The sequence below is a fragment of the Protopterus annectens genome, chromosome 14.part0 (assembly GCF_019279795.1).
Source record: "Protopterus annectens isolate FY-2018-M chromosome 14.part0, PAN1.0, whole genome shotgun sequence".
NCBI lineage: Eukaryota > Metazoa > Chordata > Ceratodontiformes > Protopteridae > Protopterus > Protopterus annectens.
The window spans coordinates 869,983,287-870,003,438 of NC_056748.1; the positions used below are offsets into that span (position 1 = coordinate 869,983,287).

The 20,152-nt window shown below is 39.4% G+C and overlaps 1 protein-coding gene across 3 annotated transcripts; it reads right to left on the reverse strand.

Annotated features, from left to right (window-relative positions):
- Positions 1-3,397: 3,397 nt before the first annotated feature.
- Positions 3,398-20,009, reverse strand: PPP1R3C (protein phosphatase 1 regulatory subunit 3C). 3 transcript variants are annotated; one of them, XM_044056652.1, is made up of 3 exons: positions 19,927-20,009; positions 17,167-17,289; positions 3,398-7,121 (listed from the first exon to the last, which is right to left on the reverse strand). In XM_044056652.1, the coding sequence occupies exon 3, from the start codon at positions 7,073-7,075 to the stop codon at positions 6,170-6,172; it is 906 nt and encodes a 301-aa protein (XP_043912587.1). In that variant the 5' UTR covers positions 7,076-7,121; positions 17,167-17,289; positions 19,927-20,009; the 3' UTR covers positions 3,398-6,169. The 3 variants fall into 3 exon arrangements, with proteins under 3 accessions (XP_043912587.1, XP_043912585.1, XP_043912588.1); XM_044056650.1 differs by lacking the exon at positions 19,927-20,009 and adding an exon at positions 19,756-19,891; XM_044056653.1 differs by lacking the exons at positions 17,167-17,289; positions 19,927-20,009 and adding an exon at positions 19,756-19,891.
- Between the last annotated feature and the right edge of the window lie 143 nt (positions 20,010-20,152).

Genomic DNA, 20,152 nt, shown 5'->3' on the forward strand with positions numbered 1-20,152 from the left:
CATTCTAGGTACATACTGTACAACTTATTTCTATTACCTGGCGATCTCTCCATAAAGACAATTTGAAGACTTTTGGCCAATTTGATAGTAACATGCGCACCTGATTTTTCTGGGGGGTGGACTCTATAGTAGCCATGTGATTTTGGATTCCAATTAGTGAAGACAGAAAATGCAGTTTTGAAATCATTGCCAGTTGTTGCAGACTGTTAACAAGGATGCTGACTAATACGCTAATTAGCTCTTTGGATTTCAAGAAAATACAGAATAAGCTGTAAAAGCCAACTCCCGTTTCTTGGATAATTTGGATTTGCTGAAATGGTAAAGCATTTTTTTTCAATTTATTCTTACTTCTAAACATCTGTGAAGAATATTTAGACATTTTTCCATATCTTCTGTTTTTATTTTTACTTATTTTATATTTGTTAACTGGGGGGATGTCTGAGCAGAAAAGGCCCTTTTTCAGCAGAGGCCCAGGGAGAAAAGCTCCACATAGAAAAATTAGATACATTTAGATATTTGGACATGATCAGTATACAAAAGTTACAGTAGACATGTTTTACAGTGGGTGGTATGCAGCACATTAACAGTTACAGTGGAGAGAACAAACAATATTAATTTAAAAATAAAGGTAACAGATTTGTGGTGTACAGCTGAAATTTGGAACATAGGTAGAATACATACTAGTACATGGGTACAATACATACACTGTACATTAGCCAGTGTTTGTAAGAGTGAAAAGTATTATCAAGTACGCTTACTATGTGTACCTTACCTGCTCTTACTAGCTTGGAAAGAGGTTAGTAAATCATGCACAATACATTTATCAGTCAATTATCCTGTGCATACAAGAAAAAGTAAAATGAACACAACAGCACAGCTGAATCCGTAGCAGAGACAACTGGAGTGCTAATCAGTTAATACCATTTTTAACTCCAACACTAAGTTAATTAGATTTACATTACAGTTAAACAGTTTTAGTACATCACAGTTGCATAGAGACAACACTGGTGCAGTGGTAGTGTCAGTAAAACACTGTTGCTGAATGTTAGAATCAACCAGTTAAGCAGATCAGTAGTCAAGAATCAGAAAAAATTAATACTAGTTGTATAGATCCAAATAATTAGCTAAAAACACTAAAATTCCCCGAGGTCTAATAGCTTACCAGCAAGCAGAATTCAATTGCTGAAGAGCACTTGTATCCTGGTGGGAGACTAGAAATTTAAAGATGGCTCTGTGCTCAGCAGGATTCTAATATAGACTTAGTATTGTGGGAGGGGATAGCACAAGGGGTGCAAACCAGGTGGAATGCAGCGAAACCAGAGGGGCAATCAGTGAAGGCCTCAGAGGAGATAATAATTTAAACTCTACCTGTAAAGTGAAGGAGAGAAGAGACAGCAAAGTTCACCAAGGTTGGGAGTGTCTCTTCATACTGACTTGCTTATTAGTAGCCAGTTTGTGCACAGAGTACAGTAGGGTGATACATTAGCAATGAAGGGGAATGTAGAGGTGTAAATAAACAGATGGGGCTCAAGTGATGCAAACTAAGGCAGAAAGCACCGAGAGGGCTGCTTGGTCAATTTAAATCAGAGATCCGAATTAAATGTATACTGTATTGGACAGGTGGAATTACTGCACTAGCTGGGGGGGGGGGGGGAGACACAAGGCTACAACAGTCAGTTTTATTAGCACACTGAGAACTAAAAAAACACTGCTAATGGCATAGTTTCACTCTCAAGACATACAAGTAGAAATGCCTGGGTGGACTGACCTGCTCTTGAGGCTCAAAATGCACATCCTCGTTTAGTTCTGCAGTACTGATCTTTGTCACTTTCTTCTTTGAGGAGGCATCTTATGGGGAGTTAGTTTTGATATGCAACATTTTTATAAAATGACTTGCTTGTGAGAAGTACTCCTCCAACCTGTTCTTGGGCAGTTCTATTACCAATACAGACTGTGTAGCAGTGAGTAGCTGGACAGAATTTTCATTATCCAGCATTCACCTCCTGATCCATCTGCAGGTTTGTTGTGTGCATACGGCATTGTGTACATCTTTGGGACATTATTTTTTTAATTTCTGCAAAGGAGGGTAACATGGCAAGTTTAGTAGATTCCTTGCTTTCAGGTATTGTGAGGTAGTCTCTCAAGGTAATTGAAGGACCATCCTGTTAATAGTGGCCAGTGAACAGTTAGTGAATATATCCATTTAAGATGTTAGTTAATGTTAGTTAATGCAAAATGTATTAATGTTTTTAGATCTAGACCATTTAAGATGAATTATCTTTAGAAATGAATAACCAGCCAAGGTTTTTGTGAACTATTCTGCATAGTCAACTGTGTTTTGTGCGTTTAGGGAGGAAGGTGAACTTCCTGGAAGTGATTTCCCCCTCATGATAAATCACAAAAGTCACGTATGGCCATAGTCTTTCCCTCTTTTGCCCCAACAATGGCATTATTAGCCTATTCAAAGAAATAAAAATTCTAACTGTACAAACATGAAATGCAAAGCTAGCTTTCAAAATACTGAAAATGCCTATTTTCACTATTTTGGTAAAGTCTCAGAAACAACACAGAAGGCTCAGACAGTATGAAATATTAAGAAAAAGAGCGTTAAAAACATATTAACAGTAAACATTTGGCACTGCTACAAAGTAGCAAGACAAATACTTAGTATCCTGAAATACACACCACCACAGTGGAAAAAAACAGTATATTACCCACATTTAATCAAATGTGTGGAATATAAAAGCTATATATAAACTGTTCTAAAATTATAAAAACATAACTCGAATCATACTGGGATGAGTTTAATTTATCCTAAGTCTTAATACTGCTTACTTGGAAGTGTTTTTATTCAGTGTCTTTTATACACACAATTGTAGAAAGCAAAAATCATAACTTGGGGAGTACACTTAATGCCTCTGTTTTCTGCAATGTTTCTCAGGACCAGAAATGGGTGTTATAATTTGGAAAAAAAGCCAAACTCAGCAATTCACTATTGCCCCCTCCATCTTCTGTGACAAAAAAATTATATATTACACTAGACTTTCGGGACAAAGACATACAACTGTTAAGGAAATGAACATGTAAAAGTGTGTTAAATTTAATAAAACACAAGTAACTGATTGTTATCAGATCTCAATGTTAACTTGCCTTGTTATAGATATGGTGAATGTGTGGTCTCAAACTTGAAATGTTGTGTCTTTCGGCTTTTCCCAGTTAGGGGTCGCCACAGTGGAACTCTAGTCCGCAATGTTCCTTACTGCACATTTAAAATAATCCAAGGCACTGTAAGGGGCACTCGCACACATTCTGAAAACATTAAAACTTGCACAAATATTAACTTCACTACAGAGCTTTTCACTGCAGACTGACCAAGACACAAGAATACAGAATGCAGTTATGGTTAAAATTTATATTTATTTTCAGCAGTAAAAACAGCAACACTTTTCCAATTCAGAAGCAGCTAGCTACATTTTGAAAATTTTGGGAAAAAAAATCTTCATAAATGTTTTATAAAAAAGTTACAGGTTATTCTGCAATTCAATTTTTAAATTTTACAAAGTGCATTTCCATTACAAATTAACATTTATTACAGTAGAAAAATAGATGTGAAATACGTCAACATTCATCATTCGTTGCACTTCAAAACAATTTTGAATACCAAGTTTGCAACCATCTTATTTACAGTTTTGAAGGCATTTAAAATGCAAAACTGCCTAAGTGCACACAAAACATTTCAACATACCTCTGTCAGAAATCTTTCCTGCAGTAAAGATTGCTACAGCGTGTGTAAGGATACGAGCCAAACTGGGAAAGTGCCAACATTGTTCTAGAGGATTCTGTAGTTCATTTCACTGTACAAAGGGAGAAGTGTTACTCACTCCTCATACTCTACATTTTACCCAGATCAGTAAAACTGAGTCAAAAGAAAATCCATTAGTAACAACTCAGACTGCAACGTCTATGCTCAACTCACAGAAAACTTAATACAAATTTCTGAAAAGTGTGGCAGTGCAAAACTAGACAAAATAAAACTGGCACTGGGGTTCTCTCTATTTTTGGTGGGGGGGGGGTGGAATACCACTACAGCCATATACCTTCAATATGAAGGACTTTGTATATATACTTAATAAATACAAAACAAATAGACTTTAAAAAGGCAATATCCAAGACAAAATTGTGACACACCAATTACATAAAAGTTCAGACAACTTAATGCTTAAAGTTTAACATTCTTCAATAAAAAAAAAGTGAGCTGCTATTGCTCTAGCAGACAAGTACAGCAGAAAGACAGCAAATCCTTTAATAGGCTGCTACAGCAAAAGCAGAACAGTTTTCGAAGTCAGTTTGGTGTATGATTCTACATAGTCAAGAGACATAGCAACACATTCGGGGTGGATTAAGATTAAGAATGGAAGCTCTTAAAACATTGCCAGTTTGCCACAGATTTAAGTTAGTGCACCATCTCCAAGCAGCATTAACACTGTCCAGACCAATTCAAGTTTGAGGTTTTAAAGGGTGGCTTTAAAACAGGCCCAAGGTTGAAGATTAATCTTGACGTGTTCATTTACCAACAAATATTAAAAATGAAGGCAAATGGATCACCAAGTTAAATAATGCAAAAGATGTATACAATCCAGGACTGCCAAGAGATCTTCAGATCAATTTGTCATCAAACCTTGCTTCTGCTTAATTAGCAGTCTGCCCTCATCTAGGCCACTCATGCGGTTTTGTGATCCCTAGAAAACCTGTAAAACAAGTCTAGAATTTTACTCTAACTCCATAGAGAAAAATGTTATTGGGAGAATATGTGGCCTTGAATTCTGCCAGATTTTTTTTTTTTTTTTACATTGACCTACCCCAGTAAACCAAGTTTGTCAAGTAACAGTAATCCAAAAAATGAAACACAGTGCAACATTCCGTGAAAAGCACTGAGATGGTAGCAAAGGCACAATGACATGCCATGTGTGGGGTGGGGAGGGTGCAGAAATCAAAGTCCAGTGCTTCTTGTAAGCCAGGGAAGTAGGTCACAATCATCTTGTCAAAACACTTGCAAATATTTAAATCTTCCAAACGAAAAGAATGCAAAAAATTACTTCCAGCAAGATTATGAATGTTAGATGCATCAAGCCCAAAAAAGGTGCAACTCAAACCATCTTTACATTGTATAACATTATGTAATTAAAATACGATGGAAACATTTTTCCAATGTGTACAACTGTACTGCTTTCTTGTACCAAAACCTTTTAAAGCATCGTTACAGTCAAGATGATTCTGGCAATTAATACATCAAAAGAAATGAATCTTGAGATTACATTAGTACTACAAAAGGTTCTCAGCCTCCTGAAGTAGTTAAGAGCCACACAAACATACTTTGACTAAAAAAGGTGCAGTGCTTTTCCAGCAATTAAAGTGCTCCTCACTCAAAGGGCAATTTGTTGACTGGGCCAGACATTATACCCTTTTAGTGATAAGTTTTATCACCACTGACTTAGGACAAAACTATTGAAGTGGGCATTTCTACAGAAATCTGCTACAAAAAACACAAAATTACAAACATGTCACATCAAAACTGACATGACTGCAGTAAACACATTACAGTAATCCATAAAATACTGGAGACCAAACTCCACCCTGTTGAGCAGATGCTTCCTTCTCCTTTAGGAAGGATCACTGGTGCATTCTGCAGTTACTGAAAAGCAGAATTTATATCAAAAATGCCCTAACAATGTATTGCTCAGACAGCCCTCAAATTTTGAGAGCACATACTACAGGGATCTTAAGAGCTAGTGGGTGCTTATTTAGCACTGCTTAGTTTGTGGACAGCTTACATCATCATGCAGACGGGCTCGAGTCTGTCCATATTAAGGAAACAATGCGAGTCAAATACTGCAACATACTGGAGGAGCACAAAACAAAAAGCTCAAAATTCATTATATTGCACAGCATAAATGTTGCATTACAAATAGTTTTTTTTCAACTGCACTTTTACTGGTGCTTTTTGGTTTTGTTTGACTCTCCCTCAAAGTCGTAGGATATGCAACCCAAGAAAGGGGGACACATGACCCCAATACTCTTTTTAGAGAACCAAGTCCATATAAAGTTGAGCAAATTTAAACTGTATAATTTGTCAATGTTACCCATTCTGTAGCAATGGCAAGTGACAAGTTCACCAGTATGGTGCAGTATTCTCAATCCTGTCCCAGCTTTGCCATTCTGGAAACAGTCCACTGGATGTTCTTGGACTTCCATACCGATCGAAATCTACTTGCTCTGATTTACCTCTCTTTTTGTAGGATGGCATTTCATGCACTGGTGAAACAGGGGCCTGAATACCATTAGTTTTCCACTCTGAAGGGACTATGACATAGTTACAGCCATTATTGTTGTCCCAATGTACTCCATCTTTGCAGGTGAAACTAATGCAGAATTCAATATGTTCATGTGGTGGAACAAAAGCAGGAAGGTCTATGACAAATGAAAAAGTATCGCTATCAGAACCACCATACACATTATTCATGTATGTACAGTCAACATCTGTGTAGCTTTTCCAGCTATCAAAAGTTATTCTGACTTGAACAGTTTTTTCAAAACTTAAATTTTTCACTTTCACTGTGCCTGCTATTGACTTTTCCTGAAGGGTGCAATTTTCAAGGCAGACAAAATTCCTCTGAAGACGATTTCTGAACTCCAAATAATCTGCCGAAGGCTGAGAAAACCCAAGCATCAAGTTCCTTTCATCATGTAATTTCAGGCCAGCTGGTGAATCTGCGAGGTCAGCAATAGCAAACTGGAGACCAAGCTCAGAGTTTTCTTCAAATTCAGAAAATACATGGATGGCTGTTAGGGATAATCCTTTTGAATCTGCAAAAACGACTTTTTTCTTGTTTTTGCATTTTGAACTTTCCCATTCAGCACCGTCAGATTCTGGTTCACCTTTTGAGCTGATACACGGTCTTAGTGGCTTTATTGTATTTGCAAGTCCTCCCTCTCTGATTTCATAGGAGCTCAAGAAATTCCTTAATGGTGGTGATGGATGTGCAAAGTAAATCCTCATGGCTACAGCCACTGACATTACCAAACCACACCAGTCTTCAACTTTAGAGTGACTTAACTAAAAACTGAAACAGAAGAAACAGTTAATGAGGCAAACTGCTGTATAGTTTCACGAGTTCCATAAATCAGCAAAGATAGAAGATAAACATTTAAAATTCTAGTATTTTACATGAGACTTTTAAAGTCAGAATATACTTTCACACCCCTTTTAGGGTCAAAGGGAACAAAAAAGTTCACACACTACATTGTTGGGCTAGCATCTGCTTCTAAAAATCTAGCAGAAGCAGTTTTTTTTTCCTACCTCTTAACCTATTTACATACCTGTTATGTTTCTGCTTTGGAGATGCAGCCGCCAAACTTCAACAATGCCTTCATTTTGAGGTTTTAGTCCAACGCTCAAGCAATATTTGCTTACACACATGTATTGTAAAGTGGTGCACTAAACAACCTGCACTAGATGCATTACAAAAAAATTCACGACAAATACTAGGCTGGAACTTTTTCAAATATACCCAACAATCACAACTTCACAACCTCGGGACCACATTCAGTGCAATACCACACTTTTAGTTGAAAAACTTGTCCAGCAACAATTTTGGAAAGAACACTTTTCAGGGTACTAGGCTTTCACCTTCTCATATATACTGCAGCATATTTGTGTACAATGCCAAAGCTATTTAGATTTTAAAAGTAAAGTCTCTCTAGCTGTGATTTTAGAGTAAGCAGATACAGCCGAAAGCAGACCAAATAACGAAATAAACATTTTATACTACAGAAGTATGTTAGGAGCACCACTGAGTTCTGTCTACATGCATGCCACCCAACCCCACTAAAAAACTCTTCAAACCAACAACTTGCATATTTGTTCAACTAACAGTATTTTTTGCTGGTAGGGCTGAATGGGAATTACAAAAATACTAACAATTGGAAATATGCCAAAAAGCAAATATTTTACAGCTCTCATTTCAGTACAATACATAACTTCAGCTGTGCATGCATAAATTTGAGGAAGACAGTTATGTCCTTACCATAACGTTCCATCTGTGTCGTCCCATTTTTATTTCTCATCTAATGGGACTGGATCAGACTGTCGTCTTACTAGCTCGTGGCCACCAATTAACGTAAAGCTCCTTCCCTACCCTTACTGCACCCCCCCCCACCCACCCAACATCCCTCAGATCCTATTTGCAGCTTGACAGGAAGTAATCACCACAAAGGACACAGGTGCCCTGAAGTAGCTCATTCTTCCAGAAGTCAGTTATGAACATGGAGGGGGATGGTGGGTGGGGAGTTGAAGAATGAAAATGCACAACATAGATGGAATGTACTTAAGTACAACTTCTTTATCCGAGGTCCATTTTCATCCCTTCCTCAAATAGGGCAGAGTCCCCAGCTACCTAGATTCCTGGGTGAACTGTAAGGATATTCCAGAGTACGGTTGAGCCAAAGGCTACTCTTCCACTCAAAACCAAATCTACTTTGTAATGAGTGATAAAGGTATTAGGATTTGACAAAGTTGCCGCTGCACATACATCATCCACAGATGCTCTAGACTGGAATACAGAAGATGCTTTAATGGTTCTGGTAAGGGGAGATTCAGTTACAGATAAAGGAGAAAATTTTCTCGCTAGAGGAGTCACCTTTGTAACGCATTTCACACAATTTATAATGTGCAAAGGAAACTAATGGATAGGCTTCTCTAATCTCTTTTGTTCTGTCGAGAAAACTTAATTGTCTATGAAAATCCAGCAAGTGCAGCATATATCCCCCTTTATTTGTATATTGTGGGAAAACAAAAAAACAAATGGCAATTGGTTAATGGCGAATTCTGATACCACCTTTGTAAGGAAGCATTAGTATGCAACATGACCCAATCCTTAGGGCATGTGGTGGCTTAAAAGATGCTTGAAGTTCTGAAATTCTTCTAGCAGATGTAATTGCTAGTAAAGACAGCATTTCAGGTCCAAAATTCAAGTTCACATTGCAGGTTCAAAGGGTGAGAGTCTATTAAAGGCTTGCAGTACCAAATTTAAATTCCATGGGAGCATGGGGTCTTTAAACAGGGGTCTTAGCTTTGTAAAGTTTAGATAAAGCCAGGGAATCCCACAACAGATATTTCTGCAAGTTGAACTAGTACCCTCAAACAAACTGGAACATTTTTAAAACAGAATGAATAGGAGGTGAGAATGGGGTCTATCAGATTCTATTCTCCCCAATCAATAAACCCTCTCCATTTACCTGTAGAGTGTCTTAGGTTTAGGTGAATATGAATATAGAATGAGCAGAGGAAGAAAGAATTGGTTGCCTGCTATTAAGGGAATTGGAGAAACCATTCCGTTAGAGACTAGACATCTCTGGGTGAACCAAGCCTGTTGGGCAAGAAAGAAGGTCTGGAATTGGATCCAGAATTCTAGGTGGGTGCAGTAGACTAGCCCAAAAGGGAAACCAAATCTGCCAAGCCCAGTAATGTGCAAGGAGGAGGACTTTGCTTTTCAACCAGGCTGCTTTCTGAAGAAGTTTAGGAATTAAGAGTTGGAGGATAAGCACACAGAAAACCAGAGTGCCAATTATGGAGCAGAGCATACCTCTGATTTGTCTGGTGGGGAGTTCAGAGCAAAGAAGCTGCTGTACTTGTTTAGGGAGATGCAAAGAGATCACAGCAAGGCTATCCCCACTGACTGAAAATAAATTTCCACTGTTATTGAGAAACCACTCAAAAGTAGTAAAATGGACCTGCTCAGTGTGCCTGCTATCACATTGCCTTCCCCAGAACATGCATTAATATCAGAAAGCAGTTGGAAGATGTCACACTGCAATACAAAGGGCTTGACGCAAACGGCAAGACCTGCTCCCACCTTGCTAGTTGATGTACCGGACTACTGACGTTGTCTGGACTGCAAATGTTCCAAAAGAAAGTGTGTGTCCTGGAATTCCTGCAGCAATAGGGACACTGCTCTCATCTTCAGAGCATTGACATGTAGGTTGGCTTCTACAGGAGCCAACAGCCTTGGACAAATTTCCCCAAGAAGTGCCCCCCAACCCAATCTGGGAAGTGTCCCTGGTCATTGTGGCATCAGGCTGAGGGAGGATGAAAGGATGACCTTGTAACAAGACGCGGACAAGTCTACGACATCTAATCTAGAGCTTCTATCCAATCAGTTGATGCCTTGTCATGGTGGTAATGACCCAGTCTAAATATGGAAATACCTGGAATCCTTGCAAAGCGAGCTACAACCATTGCCTTGCAATTGAACACCCTGGAGACTGTGGTGAGGCCAAAGGACAGTCATCTAAACTGAGGACTGGCTCCCAGCCAGAAGTGCAAGTACATTCTGGATCATCTGTTCATCTTTGTGAGATAGATCTATTCAGCACATCAAGTCTTCCTTGCCCAAAAAGGACAGAATGGACTGAACTATTACAATCCAGAATATGTACACTGTCAATACACTGAGACTGGGACCTCTAACTCTCTAGTGGCTTTTGGATTTCTAGTGCTACTGCTTTCCTTTGATTGGGTGGAACATTGGGAATTTTTCTGGATAATGGTGGATGTAGGGAAAAGGGAATTGTATAATCTCTGGAACTATATTGTCTGCACCAAACTGTCTTGACATATTTGGCCAGGCTTTCTGGTAGGAGAGGAGACTCAACTGCCTCCAGAAGTAGGTAATCAGGCCGGCATTCAGGAGCATTGAACGGGTCCGTCTGAAGAGGAATCTCTGAACCTCCAGTTTTGTGGGCCTCCTCTGCTATAGGGGTGTTTCCTTCCATTATAGCTCCCACCCTGCCTCTGGGGGAAATGTCCTGGAAAGCCCCGGAGATTTTCAGAACCACATTTTTCAACCTCTCCTTTGATCCCTAGAAAAAGGTCCTTTGAGGGGGTTCAACACATCCACTGTGGACAGGGTCTTTACATCTCTCACACCTGCAGAGTGTCTCCTTTACTGTGGGAGAAAACAAAAAAGTGCCAATGGAAGCATTGACAAATGAAGACTTGGAAGGATTCCACAAAAAAAAAGTCACAGGTGCATTCAGGCATGCCCCCTCATGGAAATGCCTGAGCCTACAGTGCTGGGGCACCTTCTGCAGCATGAGAGATAAACCTCATGGACAATAAGATACAGCTTGTAGGGAGCCACAGAGATGAATCAAGATTGAGCCTCAGCAGTTCCAGAAAGAGAGACTTAGATAATTCTTTAATCAAATCTCTTTGTAGTGTAGTAAAATGTGCAGTTTAGCGATCTAAGTGCAAACGTCACGAAGACAGATTTAGGAGTGCATTTATCACCCCTGACTTTTCTATTAGGAGGATGGATAGTGGAACTCTGTTTAGCAACTTCCTTTTTTGTAGCTATAGCCACAACCATGGCATCTACTGGAATCGCTTTACTCTAATATTGCTGGCCTACTGGTAGAGCCAGAATCGGATCTCTTTGGGATTGGCTCATATCGTATCAGGTTCCTTCCATGACCACTTGAAGATTTAAAAAAAAAAAACACAAAAGCAAGACAGCCAACAGAGCAACCCAGAAGGTAGATAGACCAGTAGAAAATGCTTCCAGAAATGCAGATTCCTCAGAAGGGTTGTGGGAATACCAGCCACCTTTTTGCTTTAGGTCTCATGAATGCCTCCAAATGAGATGTCGTTGAGGACCTCTCCCTTTCAGGGAAATCAGTATCCTCAGTGACTGAATGAGGAGAGGCCAAGTGCTTTGCACTTAACTCTTCCTAGGGACCTCCTCAGTGTGGTGATCTGGAGAATTATCAGAACAGATCAAAATAACCTTTTGGGTACACTGAAGCTTTGGGCTGGCATGTCGAGGATCATGGTACAAAATTACCAGGGTAGTGGTGGGTGGATATGAGGGGGAAGGGCCTACTGGAGTTGAGAACTCTCGCTCACTTTCTTCACCAACTCAAAGGCAGACTGCCCCAGAGAGAAGGAAGCCAACAGAGATGAGAAAGCAAGTTTCTGGCTTGTCACCTCCCTCCACCCCAACGATCCACCTGAGGTGGAAGTTGGACCAGAGCTATCCAGTACCAAAGCTACATGAGGAAGAGATGGCTCCGAAAATCTAGAAGTTGACCTCATCCTCCTAGAACCAACCGGGAAGCTTCGGCTTAGAGTTACCCAGCTGTAAAGATATCGGAGCTGGTGCACCTCAGACCAGTAGTCCGATCCAAACACAATGTTCTCTTTGGATTCGAACCAGACTGACTTGGAAAGTTCTGATCAGAGGGGTCTAAAACCACAGGATGAATTAGAGAAAGATGTTAATCGGTGGAGTGATCGATGGCAAAGGGGTAGGAACTGCAAGAACTCCCCTCTGAATTTGCTCAGTGAAAAACTCTCATCCTCCTCTCCACATCCAGTTCCTTAAAGACTCCTGGAGGAGTAACAGGATACCAGGGACAGCAATTGAGTGCCTGTTTAGAAAGGGAGACACAGCCCCCTAGAAGAACCAGATCCAGACTGAACATGTAGCTCTTGGTAAGGGCTTCAAATCCAAGACCATGACCTTTTTGATGGGTCTTTGTTGGAGGGACAACCCCAGAAAAGGCTTCAGAAAATAAGGCAGCAATACCTATAAAACTCAGCTTAATTTTTCCTGTCTTCTAAACCTCTGTGTTGAACCCACGACAAATACTGCAATCCTGATGCAAGTGTTCAAGTCTTAAATATACACAAAAAGTGTGGGCATCAGACAAAGGCAACTTATGTCCACACGTTGCATTTTTTTTAAAACCCGCTGGATCCTTCTCAGACATTTGCCAAGTTAAGGAGAAAAGTTAAAGAAAACTTTTTCTAGACAAAGAAAAATATGAAAATAAAAGCAATGGTAACAAAAGGACTTGAGAATACCAACAATTGTAACGACAGGGTTTACACTAAAGGGTAAAAGGGAAGGAGATAGACCTACCAAAATGGTAGAAAAGTGATGCTCAAAATACAAGGCAAACAGAAGAAACGCTTTAAAAAAGGAATTTGGAAAACTGACTTCCCTCACTTAATAAACTAGAGGACTGAAGGCAAGCACATCTAAACGCTAAAGCAGCAAACAAGATCCGAGGGATGTTGGGAGATGGTGTATTGAGGGTTGGGAAGGAGCTTAAGAGTTCTTTGGTGGCCACAAGCTAGTACAACGGCCAAGTTGGATTAGATTAGATCCCCTTAGTTGAGGAAAGGATAAAAAATTGACATCAGTTGCTCCGTTTAAATGCTCACGTCTCCTTCCAGGATTTAAAGCTTCAAACAAAACCTACTTTTATACGCTTAAACAGAACTTAATTTTCCACTGTTTCCACTGCTTGATTACTTGGGAACCTTCATTACCCCAGTATATTGTATATTCCATCATATTTGGCCAGAAAAGGACCAAACAAACATTTCTCTATGGGGAGAAAAACCTCTGAAAACTGTAGCAATTCCTCTATTACTCAAACAAATGATCTCCTGGGCCACCCACTGTTATAGGAAGAGACCAAATCACAAGTGCAGGAAACTAGATAACTCATTATTAGCAGCACCAAATCAGGCTTGACAGGCCAGCCACAAGTTATCCAGGTCATTAAAAGAACTGCGAAGATCACTTTTTTGAAGCCGCAATACAATATGGAGGAAATGTCTAGGGTTGTGTGTCAGGTCTAGGACGTAGCATTACCAATTAAATTTCAAGAATGCCAACAAAAGCTGAAAGAAAGGGGTTAACCTTTGGCTGCACTCAAGACTGCCTTAAGTTCCTTTTTACAGACATACAAGAAGCAAGAAATTTTGTTGGACAATACAGTCACAACACACTTCAAAGCCATCTATTAACATTCCTTCCCTACTCCAGACCAGAAATTTCAAACTTGACACTGCACTACAAAGTTGGTGCCAGTCACAGACTTAACCTACTTTGAGAATTTTAAAAACACTTGATACTTTTATTTGTAGATGGACTGGAGTTGTAATACAAGTCCCTTGTCAGAAAGGAGCCCCTCCATATCAAAACTTCAAAAATGAGCAAGAATGGAAGAATAAATCTCAAAACTGAAGGCTGGGTGAAGCATGTAAAAACATGCAACAGAAGAATTCACTGCACAAGAGAAAAAAACAAACCACAAATGCAAAAAGTTTAGACTCCAAGCCAATCAGCTCATGGAGTACACAAAGGCAGAAAAAGTGTTTGGTCACTTTGCTGAGCTTCAAAATACAGTTGTAGTGTAATTAAAATTTACACAGTTGTAGTGTAATGAAATTTTACTTGAGGAATTATTCTTTCAGGGTCTCTTTTGTATACAGGTTATTCCAAGTACCTGCATAGGTCGGTACTAAGCTATCGGCCCTAGGGCCTATGCAAGCCTAGCCACAATTCCCTGGATATTTCTTCGCACAATATTTACTTCTCTGGACCCCTGTCTAGCAGGGTGACTTTCCCATCTCCCATCCAATCAAGGTTCCTTTTGAAGAGGGCCAATGAGGCACTCTGCTTGACATGTATGGGCAGTCTATTCTAGAGTATGGGGAGTCTCTGGGTCAGGAACCTATCCCTCCAGCATGTTTTGTTCATTGTGATGACAAGGTTTAGATCCCTGGAGCATGTGGCTCTGAGGGATTGAGATTTCTTTAAGTGGAGCATGTCCAACAGATCAGGGTTTGACATGGGCTTTTATGTTAAGCAGGGATTACCTCAAAGTAGACTATTTGCCACAGAGTATAGCTGGAATTTTTTTTTTTTTTTTTTTTAAATGGTCAGCATATGGCATCTGCTTTAGGCCTGCGATTCTTTTAGTGAGGTATTTCTGTGGCCTTTCCAGCTGTTGCAGATTTCTTGAGGTACATACCAAATGGGGCATTCTACCTCTATAATGGGTCTGAGGGATGAGTACAGTGGGACAATGACCTCCTTTTTTCTGGATGAAAAGCCCTTTGGATTTGTGGCACACCTCATCACCGACTGTTGTGGCGATGCGGTTATCAAAAGTGAGACCACTGTCCACCTGTGTCCCCAAGTCTCTCATCACACTTGAGATGTTTAGTGTCCTGCCACATGTGGTAATTCATGGGTACATGTTTTTTTCCAAAGGGGAAAACTATACATTTCTTGGCATTAAGCTTGAGCCCATGGATCTATGGAGCTGTTCAGCCATCCTCATATTTGCATATACAAAAAAACCAAATACCCCAAGCTAACCAAAATTTGATGGTTTCTGTAGTACACCATACATTAGCACACTGGATAAGAATGGCTGACAGCACAAGTAGAAAGCACATTCTGCAGCCTTACACAATTCATAATACCCAGGTTAAAACAAACTACCTACCCCTAAACCAGAGGGGTCTATGGAGCTGTTTAAAATTGTCAGACTGTACCCAAAACTCAAGTAGCCACCGTCACACTTCATAAAAAGTGACAGTACAATGTGTATAAACCCCCCTCCCCCATGTAAGAGGAGCATCTGCAAGGAGAGACCAAGCACACTCGCAAATAAAAGGTAAAGCTCTACCATACTAAAGATTACATCCCTTAGCATCACGTGGCAAAGCAGCATCAAAATGGCTTTCCCTATATTCTGCAAATTATAAGCAGCATAAAAATGGCTTTCCCTATCCACTTCATTAGTGAACATAAGGGGGGATACAGATTTGTGAGGGCCAATCTTTCCTGCACTCCCCATACACCCTTTATGCATCAATTCTACAGTAGCACTACAATATGAAGCAACAAAATCAGCCCTCTCAAATTTTTAACAGCATACTTAAAGTGATCTTAATAAGAGAGCTAGTGGGGTTTTTTTTAGCACTGTACAGTGTGTGGCTAGCTTAGCTGATGTGATCATAAAGATTATGCTCGAGTCTTTCAATATTAAGGCAAGACATGGAGTCAAATACTGCAACATACTGGAGGAGCACAAAAAAAAAATCATTGTATTGCACAGCATAAACGCATTTTTAAACAGTACTCACTGGTGCTTCTTGGTTTTGTCTGACTGTCTCTCAAAGCCTTACAATATGCAGCCTGTGAAAGGGGGAATATGTGACTCAAAACACTTAGCAAACAAAGTTGAGTAAATTCAGAACTGCAATTCAATATAAAGCACCACTGTGCCATTAGTGTGTGTGGGGAGGGCAGCTAAATTCCCCACATATTACATATGATCACCTCAAAAATAAGTAGACTAATATGGTATACCAACAGAAGGAAATTCTTCTGAGGGCAATGGCAACCACCTTATCATACCAGTGATGTGCAACACGCGTGTGGAAAAACAAAAAATATTAGGAATGACATCACCTGAAAACAGTGTGTAGCTGACCAAATCCAAGTTAGTGGATCAGACAAGTCACTGGATTCTTTTCGGTCTTCTGTGTAGACTGGATATACCCTCAAGTTTTAAGAGGGATTCCATTATTAGTCACCAACACAGTAGACTGTATATGTACTCATGCACCGGGGGGGGAAAAAAAACTAAGCAACTCTGTGCATCTACATTATATGGCTTTCTTGATGAAAAATGTGCAAACAAAACCATCAGAAGGATGTAGAGCCATTTAAAAAAGGGTACTTCTTACTCCTGCTCAAAATTTGCTGCTGAACTGTAGTTTCCAACAAGCTCTTTAATATCAGAGGGAGCTTCTCACAGCCTGCGATAAACTGCTTCATTGTACAGGTACATGGTGTCCCTACCATGCAATGAAAGGGCACATCTCCAATAAGATTTTCACCACTTGAGACAGAGCTGATGAAAGGTATATACAGTGCCAGTAGAAATGTTTGTTTCAAGCTACACTGGCAAGCTGCTTCAACATTAATGCACACTGGACGTCACTTCCATAAATATTCACTTATTGTCCCAGAACTGCTTACACACTTGTACAGTAATATAAATAAACCATTTTTTTTTTGTTTGTTTTAACTAAATGTTATAATGTAGCTGACAGACTAAAAAAGTGTCATGCAGTTGAGGAAGTCTCCGATAATACCCACTCCCTACATCTTGGAAAAGCAACCATGCTTTGACTACATCACTTTTGCTTTGGACTGCAACCCTACACTGTGCAGGAGATAGAGACAGACCGAACACCATTTCCAATGAGACAGAGAAAAGGAAAACTAAACTTACCTCCGATGTTTCACCTTTAGTTCAAGGCAGCATTCTTTACTCTGCATTCAGAGTGTTTACAATCTCCCCACTACACTTTTTCAGTCAGGTGTATTACAACTCCAGGAAACTATCGGCAATTTGCTAAAAGGAAATATTAGGGAATCGTTTTAATGTTTGGACTTTCCAAATTGCTTACAATTTTTTCCAAGTGATGACACAACAGCATTGAAACAGTTCAGGGTTTCCTTATTCATGCAAGTAACATCCCAGAACCAAGAAAAATAAAGTTTAATTTAGGCTGGATTCCAACTTACTATGGGGCTTCTTCAAAACATGCAGTGCTTAATAATGTAGGTTTAAACTTGCAATACCTCAAACCTCTGGAGAAGGCAGGGCACAATAATTTTGACCTCCAGGGGGGGCGTGGCATGAAAGTCCTCTCCTAAAAAGGGGTGTGGCACACTCAGACAAGCAGTGCAAACAAATAGCATTCCACTTCTCTCTTCCGAATAGATTAAGTGAAACATAGTAAAGACAAGCAAGCTTGAAACCATTTATTTTAGCAGTGAACAGACATTTCATACAGAAACATATGAAGAAGCCTCCTATTTAAGCAATACTGACAAAAAAAAAAAAAAAAAAAAAAAAAAAAAACGAAATACTCACTACGGCTTAGTTTCAAGGCACCCATTTAACTCATTTCATCTTTTGATAATTACAGTAAAGTCTGTGAATCTACTGGACATATTTAACAGGCATCAATTTTGCCTCTATTTAAACATACTGAATCATGGAGGAAATCATACAATTAAAGGAAGGATACAGGTATGGAACAAAAAATAAGCATAAGAAAGTGACGGGGTGGGGAACTCAAATAACTTGTATTATTGTTGTTTGCAATATACAACCACTATCAGCCAGTTAAAGGTAAACAATAATAGAGTTCACTCCTGGGTGCTCTGTGCAGTTTAACTACCACCAGCACGGGTATGGAGAAATTTTTTATTTTTACCAAAAGTGCATTTCTCACTGCCATCATCAGCATGGTGTGAATGGGATAAATAAACTGAATTCAAGCTTGCTGCATAGTCAATACTAGAAATATAAAGACATTTGTTGTTCTAGACATGAACGAGGCCACAAAGAAACAAGTGTTAAAAAGCATATTTTTAACAAATCAATACTCTGCTCCCTGTTGCTCAGTCTACACTTGTGATATTTGAGTTACGTTTAGCTCTCAACCTTCCATCTCCAAAATGAAGAACACTAGCCCTCATAATGTGGAGCAAATGGGCAATGTGTGGAACACATACCAATGTTTTACTAACAATTTCAATTAGGAAGGTCATAGGATGGTTAAAATATGCTTGTTTTACTTATAAAGAAGAAGATCTTTTAATGAATTAATATGATTTATATTTACAATGGATTTCACTTAATTTCCTGACACTAAATGTGTGACAGAGTCTTTCAATGTGGAATTTTGAGGAACGTGAAATTTTTAAGACCCCGTAATGAGGTACACTTGAGAGGTATGCCTTTACCATGAAAAAAAAAAGAAAAAGCTGTGGGCATTTACATTTTACAGCCATTAAATTAATAGCGCACGTAAAGGAGTATGCATATCCTAAAACTTAGACAAAGGTAGCATCTCAGCAATGCAGTAAGGCAAACTATATACTATTTTACTAAAATTAAGACCGCACCATTCCAACATCCTTAAGTGTTTAAACATTTTAAGAGTAATGTAAAAACGTAGCTTCTTACAAGTATCGTGCGTTTTATCTGAAACAGTTTCATTGCACAAGTACTCTAAACGTCAGTACACACTACCTACAAATACTTTTTTCTGTGTTTACACAAAGCACAAATTGCCCCAGCCACCGTGTTTGCAAATTTCATCAGGTATATTAGCGCTCGAGTTAGACAAGTCTGCAAACTTAAACAAGACTTGATGACTGGTAGGATGAAAAGCTGTAAATATTGGAAGCAGAAGGAAAAGGACTTACGATTTTTTAATATGTGGTCAATCTATACTACTACACGTGTTTCCTCTACGTTACTATACAGACAGGACTAAACAAAATGCGTGTAGCAGTTGCCATCAAGAAAGTGTGAAAGACATTGTGGAGGGGCGGGGGTCTTTACACCTTTGAATTTACGGGGTGCACTCTCCTGAAATCACAAGCACAACTGCAATGATCACTCGAGTAACCGACTTAGTGTAGTCAAGGATATTTGGGACGCACAAATACTCTAAAATAAACCCCCAAAGGTGCACTTACAAGAAACTATAAAATTATAAAATAGACTTTTTAAAACCAAAAAGGCAAAACACAGCTCATCAGTTTCTCAAACTTCAATGCATACATACGTTCATGCTCACTACAGTGACCCGTTACTTATGTAGTCTGCCGTGCAGTATGCAAATTAAAGGGAATATTAATAGTTTCAAAAAGTAATTTTATCTTATTGCATTTTTTTCTACATAGTGTACTGATTTTTAATTGCATTGAATTATGTGCTTATAATCTGGAGGTGCAGCATTCAAAGAACTTAAACTGCGGGAACTCAAAACTTTTTTTTTTGTTGCAGCCCTTCCCTTACCTTTGTAAATCGTAGGGCATGGAGAAGCTGCAGACCTGTTGGATAGAAAATCCCACTACAGTAATACCAAGATTGCCTGCATCCGTCGAAGAACACACACCCAGCAACCAACGAACCCAACCCTTGTCTGCAATCCTTTCCCAAATGCAACGAGAAATGTTGCGCACTTACCAATTATCAGAAATAATGCAAAGTCTCTTCACGTGAAAACTTCCTAACAGCCAATCGCCATAAAGGAGAAGACTCGCGGAGCAATAAGGGAAAGGCATGAGCAGTCCTCATGTACGTCATAGAGCCTGATACAGCCTATTTCCAGAAATTGCAAGGTTTGTGCCTTCAGACGCTAGATGGCAGACGTGTGGTCACTACGAGGGCTTCGTAATAGTGAAGAGTTCCT